General features: G+C 50.2%; 2 protein-coding genes across 3 annotated transcripts in view; one reads left to right on the top strand and one right to left on the bottom strand.

The window, feature by feature from the left end:
* The window catches only part of C6H1orf74 (chromosome 6 C1orf74 homolog), a 69,206-nt gene that overhangs the window by 41,586 nt on the left and 11,881 nt on the right, over positions 1 to 15,739 (bottom strand). The gene's annotated exons all lie outside the window — the stretch shown is intronic.
* Positions 3,175 to 15,739, top strand: part of Traf3ip3 (TRAF3 interacting protein 3) — a 22,673-nt gene continuing 10,108 nt past the window's right edge. For both annotated transcript variants that reach the window (XM_005348905.2, XM_026779845.1), the window contains exons 1-8: positions 3,175 to 3,540; positions 5,029 to 5,176; positions 5,278 to 5,341; positions 5,539 to 5,563; positions 5,789 to 5,818; positions 5,902 to 5,997; positions 13,401 to 13,472; positions 15,575 to 15,715. In XM_005348905.2, coding sequence (XP_005348962.1) covers positions 3,199 to 3,540; positions 5,029 to 5,176; positions 5,278 to 5,341; positions 5,539 to 5,563; positions 5,789 to 5,818; positions 5,902 to 5,997; positions 13,401 to 13,472; positions 15,575 to 15,715 — 918 coding nt within the window. In that variant the 5' untranslated portion in view covers positions 3,175 to 3,198. The remainder of the gene's footprint in view (positions 3,541 to 5,028; positions 5,177 to 5,277; positions 5,342 to 5,538; positions 5,564 to 5,788; positions 5,819 to 5,901; positions 5,998 to 13,400; positions 13,473 to 15,574; positions 15,716 to 15,739) is intronic.

Genomic DNA, 15,739 nt, shown 5'->3' with positions numbered 1-15,739 from the left:
GCCTGCCTCTGCCTCCCAAGTGCTGGGATTAAAGGCGTGCGCCACCACCGCCCGGCCCCCAAAGCCTTCTTATGTTGATGTGAGCCACCATTTCACACCATTCCAGAAGGCTATGTGGTTCCGTGCAAGCACCACATCAAATCCCACCGGGGTGGCGGGGAGTGGGAGGACCTGAGGGTCGAGCAATGCTCCTCTTTCTAGGGAACCCTTCCTACTGTAACTTCCCTCTTGGTGTTAAGTCCTAACGATGCAGAGAGTAAAGCAGCCAGATTTCAGTAGACCTACAGACCAGCTAGATGGCGAGCAGGGAGAGACGTCACCACAGCCTTGCCTCAACCCCACAAGGTGTTTCCTCTTCCTGTCTAGGAGGCGAGAGGGTCCTAAACCCAGAGAGCTACCTCCAGTACAAAGCCTATATGGAAGTAGGGCCCAACAGGGAGGAACCTAAACCCTCACACTCCTGAGGCCGTACCCATTCTTTGCCTTCCTGTCTGACCTACTGGAGTTGATGGTTATGTCCAGACCACTGAGAAGCGCTTTGTCCTTATAATCCAAACTCAGCGGTCACAGGAAAATTATTCTAAGATGGAGATATAAGGCCTGTTCATAACTGAGAGAAGGGATTAGGGGGAATCAGACGGTGTCCTAGAGTCTGGCTTTGCCGGGGCGTTTGATTTACACCAGCGAGGATAGGTAGGATGCTTTCTGTCTGTTATTTTGAAAAGCTATCATAATGGCAGTGCTAGGTGTATGGTGTGGATGTCATCATTTAATGCTCATATCCCTTTCACGGGACATTTTATCCCCATTTAATTAATGAGAGCCCTGAGGCTTAGCAACACTTAACCGTTTCCCCCGTTTGTAGGCAGTGACAGCCTGGAAGTGAGTCGCAGACTGGCCCCGAAGCAAGAGTTCCCATCCATCCATCCATCCATCCATCCCCACCCATCCACCCACCCATCCACCCATCCATACATCCACCCACCCATCCATCCACCCACCCATCCATCCACCCACCCATCCATCCATCCATCCATCAATCCATCCACCCATCCATCCATCCATCCATCCACCCACCCACCCATCCATCCACCCACCCATCCATCCATCCACCCATCAATCCACCCATTCATCCACCCATCCATCCATCCATCCATCCACCCACCCACCCATCCATCCATCCACCCATCCATCCATCCATGTTAGTATTCAGGCATCTGTATGTGGCCTGACACTAAGAGCCCCTGCTGTGCACATTTAAAAGGGCCATGCCTACCTCCCATCTCTCCCTCTTCCTCTCCCCCTCTCTCTCTCTCTTTCTCCCTCCCTCCCTTTCTCTCCCTCTCTGCTGTCTGTCTCTTCCCCTCCTTCCTTCCCTCCCCCCTTTCTCTCTGCCTTTCTCTTCTGCTGCCCCTGTCCCCAGAGGCTGCTCTCCCCTCTCTCTTTTTAAGTTCCCTTTCCCCTATAAAACCCCCTCCACCTGAGCTCTGTCGCACTGTGTCTTTCTCTCGCATACCACATTTTTTTATTACAACAATCCATCCATCCATCCATCACAGATCATGCGTAGAGCTTTTGGCTCCTTTTCTACATGATTAAATAAGCAGAGAGACTGGTGGGAAGTCTAGAGAACCCCACGGAGCGAGAGTGAGAGCAAAGCCTTGGGGGAGGCACTGAGATGATGAGGAGGACAAATACCAGCTCACAGTCCATGGGGTAAGCTCTGCCAAGGCAGAGGCTGCTCCTCTGCCCTCAAGAGTCAGGTAACAAAAAGCATCCAAGACTTGGCTATATAAGCCCCTCAGAGAGTGAGACTGTCCACCCACAGGCTTGTGAATGAGTGCAGTGACCAGGGACAGAGCAGCCACTCTGCACAGAATTCTATCTTGTGCTAGGATAGACATCGAAGTCCCAACAATGAAGCATAGGGCCTCTGCCTGCAGATTCTGTGCAGCCTATAAACAAGTCTCGGGGGTCAGAGCTGGCCAGTGCCTCCTGGTCAGTGAGGCTGGGATACTTCCTCTGACCACCCAGGAGCTGAATTCCAGGGCAGTGGGATGAACGGTAATAGAGAAGAGGCAGCAGCTCTGAGGAGGACCTTCCTCATCACCCAGTCGGGCTCCAGAAGGCAGAGGAGGCGGGGAACAATCTCTGATGCTAGGGTGTAGGTCCTCTGAGTCCAGCCCTCACTCCACCAGGCTGCCAGAGCCCAGAATGAGACTAGTCAAATCCACAACAGGTAGGTGAAGACGAGGGTTTAAACTAGAGAGATGGCAGGTAAGGTCACTTAATGGGGCACCAAGGGTGACCTATCTAAAGACCATTCCTTGGGGACAGGTTTCTCTTATCTTGCTTCTTAGGGTTTGTCTTTGGAGGACTCCTGTTGAGAGTTCAGACAGCAGTTTTGGAGACAGACTGAGCTTGGCAGGGAGGTGACACTGAGCCAGGGTCTCTGCAGTGGACCAACACTAAGCATCGTGAAGATGCTCATCCCATACACTGACCTGATCAGCAGCTGACGTCAGCACCTCGCCCTAGATACATAGCGGATGACAGAGAGAAAGGTCAGGATGTGGCGATGGAGGAATTAGGGCAGGTTCCCTGAGCCATGCCAGTCCGGAGCCATAAGGTGACTGCTGAGAGCTAGAAATGGGGCAGAGGGTGCTAGTCACAAACCTGATCACTTCCTGAGGGGTTGTGGCTAGACCTCCACTGGGTCTCGAGAACTGCCTCTTAGCTATTTTAGGGATAGTGTGGGCAAGAGAGCAGTCAGGATGACATCATCTTTCATTTTAGACTGGAAGATGAAGTGGGCTGAGGTGGCCACAGTTCTGCAAGCCACCCAAAGGGCTGTACGCTCATTGTGATGAGTATCATTTGCCCCTTGTATACCCTCACTCAGAGGCATCTAACCAAAGAAGAAGGCTCCAGAGAGAGCCGCCCACTTTAGGGATCAGTGCTAGAGAAACCTGGCCTTGCTGGATTCCATCAGTTCATGCAAGATTGAGCCCAGGAGTCCTCACCCCGGGTTTTCAGCACACACACGGATGGAGCCCTGTGCTATTTCTGCCCTGACCTGGGGAGATAGATTGTCAGTTTTGGGCCCATCTTCTGACTCCTCCCTCTTGGCATCTGCCAGATCCAAGCAGCTGTTCAAGGAACTGAAAGCCAAAGACAACAGGTGCTCGGGAGGTCACCATGATCAGCTCAGACCCCAAGTCCTCCCCTGGCTTGGCTCGGTGGGCTGAGAGCTACGAGGCCAAGTGTGAGAGACGTCAGGAGATCCGAGAAAGCCGCCGCCACCGCCGCAATGAGACCACCTGCCGCCAACCGGGGAAGGTGCTGAGGACCCAGCACAGGGAACAGCTTCAGAGAGCTCGGCAGCTCCAGTTCCTCAGAAGGAGAAACCTGGAAGATGAAACGAAAGGCCAGGTCAGGGAGCAAGGGCCTTCCCGCAAGACAGATGGAGGGACATGTCAGGTGACTGTCCTCAAGGAGCCCTTGCCTGGTGCCAACAAGACCGCTTTCCCTGGACAGCAGGTGGGATATGTCCAAGAAAACACTGCTCTAGACCCGGGGGGTGGGGAGTCTGAGAAGCACAAAGGCCGAAGGTTATTAACAAGTGATTCCTGTAAGCCCCTTCCTCTGCCATGCAATCAAGTTTCCATCAGTCATCAACCATTGTTCTTTAGGGTTTGTGCTGTGTCTTTAATTTCTTTTGAAATGGGGAATGGGGGTCCTACTCCTGGCTGTTAGGAGAAAGGAAATAACTGTTCAAACAATTATAAATCAATAACTAGTATAAGATCTTTTTTCCCTGAGATACGGCCTTGCTATATAATTCAAGAGGGCTCCAAATGTATGATCTTTCTGCCCCCTTTTCCTGAGTTCTGGGATTACGGGTGCACCGTAATTCACAGACTCTGCTTTTTCTTCTCTCAATGCTGAGGGCCTTGTGCATGGTCGGCAAGCATCCTGCCACTGAGCCGCATCTCAAGCTCTATGACATCTTCTGCGGCTATGTTACGGCATCTACTTGACCATCGTTCACCAGAGACTTACTAAATGCTTTGAATATGCCAGGAACAAAAGCCAGTGTTCTTCATGTCTTAACATGCATGTGTGCATGCATGCACATGCTGCCACACGGCTGCCCAGAGCAACCATCCTAGAACATGCCAACAGCCTGTTTACATGGTAACAAGGCCTCTGAATGGCCTTGACAAAGGGGTAGAGGTATCGAGAATGGGAACAGAAAAATGCAGTGAAATAATTGTCTGCCCGTGGCTATTTAGTCAGCCCATCATGGGATCCCATAGATATTTCTTAGCCTTTTAGTGCTGGGTTAGCTAGATAGACTTTTTGATTTTGTAGAAAAGAAGAGAAAAATAACAGACATTCCCTCCATCAAGGACAAGAAAGAACAGGCACCGAGGTGACCTCGAGGCTGTGAAGCCTTGGGTGGTTTTGGCTTTCTAGGTGGAAAGTATCATTTGGACTGCTGTGACCAAATGTCACACAGGGAGTAGCTGGAAACAGCAGAAATATATTTCTTGTCATTTTTGAAGCTCAGGTCCAAGCTCAAGACTGCAGTCCATCTGGAATCTGATGAGGACACTCTTCCTGTGTAGATAGTCACACCACCGTGTGCACACATGGCAGAAAGCGGGCAGACAGGCGCGCTCTTACGCAGCTCTTCTGGGAAGGCACTGACCTCACTCGCGAGGGACCCATGTTCAGACATAAGTGCTTTCCAAAGGCTCCGTCTCCTAAAAACCGCTACAATTTCAACACAGGAGTTTCGGGAAAACCACTCAGTCCACACAGATGTCATTAGCATTTGCTTTGTTTCATTTTTACTTTGGTTTGTTTTTCCTGCGCTGAGAATGGAGCCGAGGGCTTTGTATGTGCCCAGCAACCCGCTAGCACTGAGCAACAGCCCCAGCCTCTGGCTCTTCTCTCTGCAGTTCTCGGGGGAGCTTAAAAGGCCCTTGGAGTGGCATTCCGTAACCTTCCTCTGCTTTCCAGGTAACAGGGACAAGCGCCGCCATTTTCCCGACCCTGCGCCATTCCTCCTCAAGCCTCCAGAGAGATTTGGATGGTCTCCATTCCTCACACATGACAGTTTGTCCACCACAGGACTCTGCCATCAAGAAGCCACACAGACAGCACCGGGGTGAGAGCGCGGCCCTGACCTACAATGGCAGCCCAGTTCTCCCATCCCTCCCTCATCCTCCCTCCTTCCTGGCCTGCTGAATCACCCTGTCTGTCTCTCAGGTACTCAGACAAAGGCAGAAGAGGCACAGCCAAGAGTAAAGAGTGATGCCAGTCAGCAAACCAAGTGAGTTCCCTCGTGTTCTGACCCCAACAGTTCACATCTCGTTCATCCCTCCACTGGACAGCCCCGCTGAGGAGGAGGAGGAGGAAGCCCCTCCCCGCCTTACTGCTCTTCCACGGGGATGCCAGGTGCAGCTTACACCCGCCTGCTCGCAGGTTTCATTTTTTTGGCCCACTGTCATGTTTTCCTTCTCTTCCCAGCTGTGGAGTCGCAGTTCAAGATAAGGTAAGAGAACCCTCGTTTGGAGGGGTGTGGGTCAAATGGCCCCTAAGAGCTATCCCGGGATTCTGGGATAAACCCGGGCTGTGGTGGAGGGTCCTGAGCATAGATGTGGGCCTAGAAGGACCCTGCCAGATCCAAGGCAAAAGAGATCTGCTCCGTGTAAGCCAGCCAGGGCTCTCTGGTTCTCTGCCGACGTCCTCCTGAGCCTCTTCATCTCTCTCTCTCTAGGACATCATCCAACTCTCTGAGTACCTCAAAGTAAGTATCACAGCGATGCCTGCGGCAGCCTCACACCCACTCTTCCTCCAGGTTAACCTTCCCCTGTACATTTTTCCTTCTAGGAAGCTCTCCAAAGGGAGCTGATCCTCAAACAGAAAATGGTGTTTCTCCAGGACCTGCTGCCTGCCCTGATCCGGGCCTCTGACAGCTCTTGGAAGGTAAGAGTAAAATCTTCAGACCAGGTGTGCAGACTTTCATGCATGCCCAGCTTGTGTCTCTCAGCATCCCACCCGGCATGGGAAGGGCTGTCTCACTGGGAGGAGGCAAAGGTGGGGGTGCTTAGATGCAGAGGCCCAAAGGTCTCAGTAAGTGTGACCTGGGGAGACCCAAAACCAAAAGCAGACATAAGGCCCTGCTTTTAAACCGTGGGAAGAGATGACAAAAGAGCTCCGTCCAGTGTTGTTACTAAGTATTGTCAAGGCAACGGCTTTCATGTGGGACTCTGTATTAGTCACTTTCTTAATGCTGTACCAAATTACCCGATACAAGGAACTTTTAAGAAAGGGCTTATTTTGTTTATGGTTCCAGAGTACAACCCATTATAGTTCGGCGAAGGGGGTGGTCATGGCTGCGGGACTGTGAGGCAGCTGGTCACATTGTATCCACACACAGGAGACAACTAAGAAAGGCTGGTGTTCAGCTGGCTCCCCTGCCTTATTTTTTTCCACTGGGAACCCCAGCCAGTGGAATGACACTGCTCCATTCCAAGTGGGTCTAACCACCTCTGCAATCCAGAGGCTCCCTTGCAGGCATACCCAGGGGTTTGCCTTCGCTACGGCTCTAAATGTCATCAAGCAGACAATCAAACTCAACCATCACGGATCCGTGTCAAGACCCACACAAGTCAGCCTGAACAATACTCAGCCTCGAGAGGACTTCATGGGTGTTCTGGTCTGATTTTCTCTTTGCCATGATGGGCCAAGGCCCTGCCCACAATCACATAACTACTTAGCAAAGTCCAGGTCTCTGATGTTGGTCTGTTCATTCTCTAGATAGCCAAAGGCCATGCTCCTGATACCAGGCACTGGGAAATTGTTCTTTAGGCAGACACCTTCATTTATTTTGTAAACATCATCTCACTACGTAGCCCTGGATGACCTAGAACTCTATGTAAACCAGACTGGTCTTGAACTCATGGAGATGCACCTATCTCTGCCTTTGCCTCCCAAGTGCCGGGATCAAAGCCGCGTACTACTGTGCCTGGCTCAGACTCCTGCTTTTCAGAGGGTTCATAGTTCTGTAAGCAAGACACATGACAAAACAATACAGACATGAGAAATAAGAGATGCTTCCAGGGTGGAGTAGGCTACAGGAAGAACAAAGAACCCGGAGAGGGGAGCCAGAGGCACAAGGACAGTTACAAAGCACTGCCAGGCAAAGGAGGACTCAGTGACAGGGTGGACAGGTAAGAGCCAGAGTGTGGCTCGATTTGGCACAATGGCCCTCTAACTTTCTTATCTCAGGAATCTTTATATTAATTTTTTATTGATTAATATTTTCCTAGAGTGACCACACTTCCCCTCCCTCCCTCCTCCCAGTGCCTCCCCAGTACCCCACCCACTCCTCCTTTCTCTTCAGAAAAGGGCAGGTCTCCCCATGTATATGGGCCAGCCACGGCATCTCAAGTTGTCGAAAGACTAGGCGCCTCCCTTCCTATTAGGTCTAGATGAGGCAACCCATCTTTATACTAACTTTTAACTAAAAACTCCAAAGAACTTCTGATGGGTACCATATTAGAATTTGCCATGTTAAAACTTAAAATGGAAATTTATGAATATTAATTTAGAAATAACAACAGTCAAGCATCATATGCTAACTTAAGTTATGTATTTTAATGGAAAGCTTTGTTTCAAAAAGGAGAAATTAGAGAAGTACATGGTTGTACATTCTCAATACCTAGTTAGTGGGTTTTCTGTAACATGATAATAGGTTTCTCCACCAATGCAGTAAGCCAGATCAAGTTGAATTAAAAAGTAAAAGAACAGGTATATTTGAGCAAGGCCTGGAGAAGTCACGCAGCCAAGCTAAAGCAGGGAGCGTATATACGCTGTAGGCAAGGAGTGATGATGTCCTCCACAAGGCCAGTTATAGTCAAAAATTGACCACCTTAGGAGGGGTCTTGGGCTACTGGCAACTTCAGGGAGGAGCTGTTGGAGGAGGCCACTTGTTTGTTTCCCGGCTGCCCAGAAACAGAAATAATCACACAGAAACTGTATTAATTCAATAACTTCTTGGCCTAATTGTTGTAGGGAGGGGGGCTGCTTGTTGGTTCCCGACCACTTAGCCCTGAAATAATCACACAGAAACAACATTAATTAAATCACTGCTTCTCCCATTAGCTCTAGCTTCTTATTGGCTGACTCTTACATATTAATTTAATCCATTTCTATTCATCTGTGTATGACCACATGGCTGTGACTTACTGGCTAGAGTTCCCTCCGGCTCTGGTGGGACTGCATGGCTTCTCTCTGACTCCGCCTCCTTTCTTCTCCAACATTCTAGTTTAGTTTTCCCCACCTAGCTCTGTTCCCCTATAGCTCTGCTATAGGTCCAAAGCGGTTCCTTTATTAACCAATGATATTCACAGAATACAGAGGAGAATCCCACATCGAGGGGCTGCTGCTGCAACAACAATACACAACTGGCCTTCTTAGCACTTTTGGAGACTCTCTGAGAGGGCAGGGTTTGGAAAGAGAATTGGGGCTTTCTGGATCAAACAGGAGTGAGCTGCAGGCTCCAGACAAATACTAGCTCAACAGAAGACACCTAAACTCTATTTCCTTCTCAGTTCAACCTCTTGTGAGCACTCTTTCAACTGAAGTATTTGAAAGCAGTCAGTGTCATGGAGAATGTCCTGAAAAGGGAAAGGCCTTGCAGATAGATCCCTTGAAAGGGTCTGTAGAACCCGCCTGTGTTCAGCAAAGGATAAGTTGGTGCCACCAAAGTCTGAGGCAGCAGGTGTGTTCAGCCAGAACATGCAGCCTCCCAGGCCTCCCCGCAGCTCACTGTAGGAAGGTTTATGCTTAAAGAAATGAAGGGGGGCAGCTGGAACACTCCCAGAGGTTTGTGGTGACACAGAAGGCCACCACTCCCCCTCGGAGCCAAGTCATCCCTCCTTACACCAGTCACCGACCCTGGGTTCGGAGTCTCTCTGCTGCAGGCCCTGTTTGCCTTTTCCACTGGCAGAGCAGGAGCCAGAGTCCGCAGCCGGGCACTCCAGTGGCTGAGCTAAATTGAGATCATCTCCCCCATTGGTTTATAAGATGCTCGGTAACGTCCAACTCTAGGCTGGGGGTTCAGGAACAAAACGAAACCGAGTCCTTACTCTGAAAGACTCACGGCTCAGCAAGGGAGAGACACAGCAGGCAGCTCTGGTGAGACCAGGCTGCGAGTGTGTGCGCAGCCCAACAGAGAAAGAGAGCGATTCTGTCTGAGGTAGAGAAAGGAAGGCTCTGTGGAAAGAGGCCATTTCTGCTGGGTCTTAGGGGTGGCTCAGGAGTGGCTCGATGATGGGGGCAAGCAGAAGAGTGTTTAAGGAATTAGGATATTTACAGGCCTGGGTGTGGCAAAGCACTGGGTGTAGCGCGGTGTGACGGACAGGAAGGGGTCTCTTCTGAAAAGCGTCAAAGAAATACCTCTCTTACACTTTCAGAACAGGAGGCTGGACCCTTCACTGTCAAGGTTTGTTTCAGACTCAGTGTGCAGACTCCATTGTAGAAAACACACGTGCATATCTGTATGTGGTTGTGCATATGTGTCACAGCAGATACCTTGTACTGAGGACCCATGAGATCGCATGCCACCCCCGGTTGAGAAACACAGTCACAGGCAGGAAGCGGGGCAGAAGTTAACATTTACTCAGAGTTGAAAGCAGGGCCTTACTTATTCTGCCATGCCTGCTTGTCTTTCCGAAGGGGAAGAATCTGGTCTGTGCTTGTAGTTTATCTAAACGAAGGCCTGTGGCTGAGTGAGGGGTGGAGCCCTAGAGAGGCCTAGAGGAGCCTAGGTCAGCTGTGCTTAGAGAGTGGAAGTGAGGCAGATACATTAAGAGCTATTTATGTAGCGCTCAGGAGTCTGAGGCAAGAGGATTCTAAACTTCAGGCCAGCCTGGGCTGTATGTTGAGACCCTGTTTGGCTGTTGTTGTTGTTGCTGCTGCTGCTGCTGTTGTTGCTGCTGTTGTTGTTTTTTTTTCAGCCATTTAACCATAAACTTGGAGGGGGCGTCATGTTACCCCGGGCTCCACACAGAGTTGTGGCTCCTCTGGCCTTCGTTTCCTCTCTCCCACCTTCCTACCCCTCCCAGCTCTCACATTCACCCTTTTCTTCATCCTCCCACCCCACGCTCTCAGCTTCCTATATTTAAGAAAAGTCATTGTTAGCTGTTCAGTTGAGGGTCCTTGCTTCTCCCAAAACAAAACACTTCAACTCCATCCCTCCCAAGAAGGTCTCAATATTAGTGAAACAGTGACCCCATTTGGTGATTTTGAGAAAATACTTGAATGACCGAGACCAGCGTTGGGACGCGGACCTCAGCCAAGTGTCGTCTTTGTCCTTCCATTTGATTTCGTGTATGAATCATGATGTTCACGGCAAGCTCTCCATCAGAGCCCCAGAGTCAGTGCCCCCCGAGTCACTCCCTGGAGCTGCTGGGAACCCAGAGCTGGGTCTGACCACTAGAACAGATGCAGCTATGCAGGAGAGGAAGCTGGGGTGGATCTGCAAAGCAGAACTGAGAGCTTGAGATGACAGCACAGGGGGAACTGGCTCTGCACCCTATGCAAACTCTGTGAGAGCAGAGATGAGCCATGGGCTAAGGCTTCCAGGGTGAGGTGTGCTGTTTCTGGAAATAGATATGAGGCAGGGGACGGACCAGCACCAGGTGTGTGTGGTCTCCCCATTGCCTTTCCCCACCAGGGTGGCCTGTCTGAGGCAATCCAGACTCCTGGATAGGGTCCACAGCAGCCTGTAGAACTTCTTAAGTCTCCAACACTAAAGTCAGCATGGGGAGACTGGGGGGTAAGGGGCTGCTCTATTTGCAGCAACTTGGCTTCAACATTTCTGCTTGCCTTAGGGAGTCTGGAGCTGTGGGCCAGGGATTTTGTTCATGCCTTAGACTTGGGTGGCAGCCCCTATCCCTACTCGAAGGGGCTACCATGAATCATCTTGTATTGCAACATAAATGGAAAAATAATCTGGGGTTGGGTTGAAATGCGCAAATACTTGGAAGAGGAAAATATTGAATGAAAGTGATCCTACAGACTAGGGAACTACCTAGAAGACATTTCCAGGATACTGTCTGGAGCCTGTGTTCCTTCCAGGCTAGAAGGCGGCAATCTTTAAACTTGGTGGGTGTAGCTGGCGGAGTCTGTTGGGAGACCAGCACAGAGGGTGGCAGGGCGGGGCTAGCTGGGCTCAGGGCCTGCAGACTGACAATGAACAGGCCCCTCTGGGGAATGTAGCGGCTTTACCAGTTAGGCCTGGGCCTGGACAGTGGGCCTTTGTCCTCCTCTCATTGTCCCAAGCCCTGTGGTTAGTGTAAATGCCAAATCCCTTACTCTCGACGCTTTCCCACATGCGGCTGAGAAAAACATTAATAATGGGAGGCACTTTAAAAAATTGTTTTTGGCAAAGGCTTTTGCTTTTTGCAAGGTCCAGCTGAGTAACACAGGAAGCAGAACGGGTGGGGTCTCCCCCCTGGTCCCCACGGTTAGAAGACTTGGACAAAGTACCATCAAAACAGGAGCTCTGTGATACCACTTCCTGCCTTCCCCAGGCACCTCGAGTCCCAGCACCGGAGGCCCCCCTCACCCCAGAGGCCCTCTTCTGCCCCTAGTCTTTACAGCCGTGGCCCACCAAGAGTGTTGGAACTGTTCACCAATGACAGGAGGCACAGCATCCAGGACTGGAGAAAGGTTCCCCAAGAGTCCCACAGGACTAGGGTGGAGAAGCCAGATAAAGAAACGTGAAAAACACTTATAGGTTCATGACCGTATCTCTAAAACAAAAAAACAAAACAAAACAAAAAAAAAAAAACATGTTCTTGTTAACAACACCCCCACGGCCCCAGCCAGACACACCTGGGGTAAAACTCGATCTGGCAAAGGGGATGTCTACAGGGAGAAGCAACAATGTACATGAAATGTAAAAGACTGAAAACCAGAATTGCACCTCTACCCACCCTTCTCCACTTGCTCATAGATCAAGGAATGCCTTAAAGTTCCCTCAGGCACCACAAGACCTGGGGCAGGCTGGGGGTGATGGGGAGGGCAGACAGATGAGACCATTAGATAGACCCAGCTTTTGAATACCTCCGTGACTTTCCCAGAAGCCCCCTTACCCCTCCCTGGGCCAACTCCTACTCTGCTTAATATCTCTAAGTTCATTTCTCACTTTTTTCACTTTCTCACTGGTGTCCTGTCAAGGAGGAAAGGACACGCACGCACGCGCATGTGCACACACACACGTGCATGTGCACGTACACACACACACACACACACACACACAAGAGTACAGTCAGAGTCCTCCACAGCCACAGGTTCCACAGCCTCAGATTCATCAAGAATAATTGAAGGAAAAAAATCCTGTTTTTCTTGTTTTTCATGTAATTAGTCTCAAGTCAATACATTATACATTTGCGCCGTGTTTCCACTGTACTGTGAGTGAGCCAGAGACGGTTTTAAGCATATAGGAAGGCGTACATAGGCTATTGGTAAGTGCTACACACTGGGACTTGAGCATTCTGAGGGGTTCTAGGAACTAATCCTCAGTGGATACGAGGCGTGTGCAATGGAAGGGCCACCCCTACAGAGACCTCTGCCCCACAGCCCTGCCAGGCCTGAGATCAAGGTATGCCACCAGTGTCACCAGTGCCAGGCTCTTCCCTTGTCTCTCTTGGTTTGCAGATACCCTCTCGTCTTCAGGTGCTCTCCCCTCGGTATATCCTGGCACTCTGATCTTGTTTTATAAAAACACGGGGAAACCAGACTTAACTGTGTGTTAACATCTTTGAAGGCTTACCTCCAAATGTGGTTCCATCCTGGAGTACTGCAGCTCTCTGCAGCCTTCCGGCCTGAAGGGCAAATGCAGTTCAATCAGCCCGTAACAGAACATTGTAGCAAATACAGATTCTCCCCAGGAGCAATGGACAGAACATTGTAGCAACACATAGCTTCTCCCCAGGAGCAACAGACAGGACATTGTAGCAAACACAGATTCTCCCCAGGAGCAACAGAGGCAGGGGAAGCTGCAGTGCAGGTGGGGGTGGTGGGGAGGAAAGAAATGACAGCTTAGGACCCTCCCTGCCGGTGGTTTTCTCTGCTGCCTGGGCCACTTGATAGAGAAACTCAAAGTACAAAGAGTCTGGGGACCAGTCTGGATGGCCCTTGACCTAGCAGAGAGAGGGAGAAGGCTAACTTCCCCTGAGAGATCCTCAGCTGTCTCTGCACTTGCAAGGGTTCAGCCTGCCGGCACCCACGACAATCCACAAAGCCCCATGGTAACAAGCTTCAGCCGTGTCTGTGTTTTCAGGCCTTACTTTACTAACTCATCCTGTTTACTTCAGGGGCAGCTTAATGAAGACAAATTGAAGGGCAAACTAAGGTCCCTGGAAAACCAGCTCTACACCTGCATGCAGGTAAGCGCTCTGAAGAACACTTCTACCACATTGATGTCAACAGGATGAGAATGTTTGAGTCTTCCTCCTGCCTTCTAAACACGCCAGCAGATGGAGACTGCCACACCCCCACTCTTGTCCGTTCTCACATGGGTCCCTAGTTAGCTACATCACTATCTCCACGATTCCTTCTGTATCCTAGCATGCACCGCTGTAGCCCGGGAAGGAGACACAGCACTAGGCGTGATGTTGGCTCCTACGGAGATGTGGGGAACGGTCCTTAAGGTGTGTGCCGCGCAGTCTCCAGAGGCCCAACCTGACAGCAGGGGAAGAAGACATGACAGGAATCTGCAAAAATGACATTGATCTTGGGAACGAGTTGTTTTTAGCAACCTGGAGGAAGCAAGAGGCACAAGAGTCTGGAAGAAGGGAATCCTGGTTTTCCTTGTTAATATTCAGCTTCAGTGATCTCTTGATTTGGCCTAATTTCAGGTTACAAAAAAAAATAGTTCCCCTGACAGGTAGAAAGAAAGTGGGAGAGCAGGGGCCAGCAAGAGGGCTTCCTAAATGAGGGCCCTTGCCACCAAACCTGACAACCTGAGTTCAATCCCTGGAACCCACGTTGTAGGAGGAGAGAAATGAACCCCTTCACAAATTGTCCTGACCTCTGCTCACATTCTATGATAAGTACGTGTACACACACACACACACACAAATATTAAAGGAAAAGTAGGTAAGTAGGGAATGGGTGGGCTTCTCTCATTTAGAGCTAGAGGGATCAGCACTTTCCTACATGGCTGGGAACAGCTTATATTTTCTGTAGGCTTCCTGGTCTACACATCTGCTCGCTTTCTAACATGAGCTGCTTTGTTAGGCTCTTATTAACTAAAATATGCCAACCAAACTTGTAAGAGGCCATCAAGCAAGCCAGATTGCAAGTCTTTAGTTTGTTGTTTTAGAAAGGTCTCATCATTAAGCTGGCCTTGAACTTGTGATCCTCCCACCAGCCTCCCAGTACTGGAGTTACAGGCATAAGCAACTGTGCTCAGGTACTCATCGATTTTCTATTGGAAAGGAAGCAGGTCGGTGACGACTGTTATTAAGTTCGATAACTAGGATACCACCATGCCTGACTTCAACCAGTCTCTCTCTGGTTTGATTTTTAATGAAAAACCCAAAAAAGCAGAGCACCCTTTCAGATACAAATACAAAATTTCTGACAATCCCAAAGTGAAACAAAAATGGCTCCTAATGCTCCTTCCTCCGTCTCCGTTCTCTGGGTTCTCCCTGACGGGTCTAGCACTAACTGTGAAAGCTGCCTGCCTTCCTCACAAATCAAACCCAAAAGGTGAAACACAGGTACCCAACTTCAGTGGATCTACAAATCTAGTTTATCTGGTTTGGGGGTATTTTCCTTGGTCATAAAACCAGGGGAAACATTTTACCTGACAGTCATGGTGCGCGCCTTTGGTCCCATCACTTGGAAGGCAGAGGTAGGAGGATCTCTGTGAGTTCTAGGCCAGCCTGGTCTACAGCGTGAGTTCCAGGCCAGCCAGGGCTGTAACACAGAGAAACCCTGTCATAAACAAACAAACAAAAAACCAAACCAGGGGAACATTTAATGCAGATGTAATAAGACTTTTAGAACACTAAGTAGGCCCTCAGAGTCCCGGGACGTTTTCTTTCAGGCAGCAGTGTGTCTCCATTTGGAAACTGTTTCCAGTGCAGTGAGGGAGATCCATCCAAGAGTGGAGCAGTGAGGAATGGGTCCCATGCTCACGAATGCCACTACGTCAGTGCTCAGCAAAGCCACCAGAGCTGGGGATGGAGGAGTTAGGGGAGATTTAACAGACCTGGTGCGTGCTCTGAGTCTGGAGCTCAGCAGAGGAGAACCAGCTGTGAGGACAGAGGAGGAGGTAGCTGCAGAAGTACCCTGCCAATGGCGGGCACCTCTCAGACACCCTAAGGGATTCCTCTGCTCAGCTCCAGCCTGAAGAAAAGGCCTACCAGACAACTGGTGTCTCTGCCCTGGGGACAGGACCTGCATCATTCCCTGTGTGTGTCCCAGCTGTCGGGTGGGCAGAAGTTCACTGTGTATTTGTCGGATTGCTTCTGGTTTACAGAAACACACTCCCTGGGGAATGAAGAAGGTGCTGCTGGAGATGGAAGACCAGAGAAGCAATTATGAGCAGAAGGCTAAGGAGTCGCTGCAGAAAGTGCTGGAGGAGAAAATAAGTGCGGAGCGGCAACTTCAGAGTGTGCAGGTGGGGATGCTGAGCAGGTGGGGA

This window comes from Microtus ochrogaster, chromosome 6 (genome assembly GCF_000317375.1).
Source record: "Microtus ochrogaster isolate Prairie Vole_2 chromosome 6, MicOch1.0, whole genome shotgun sequence".
Taxonomy (NCBI): Eukaryota; Metazoa; Chordata; class Mammalia; order Rodentia; family Cricetidae; genus Microtus; species Microtus ochrogaster.
Note: the sequence above shows the minus strand (reverse complement) of the source record. Positions and strands in the feature narration are given on the sequence as shown.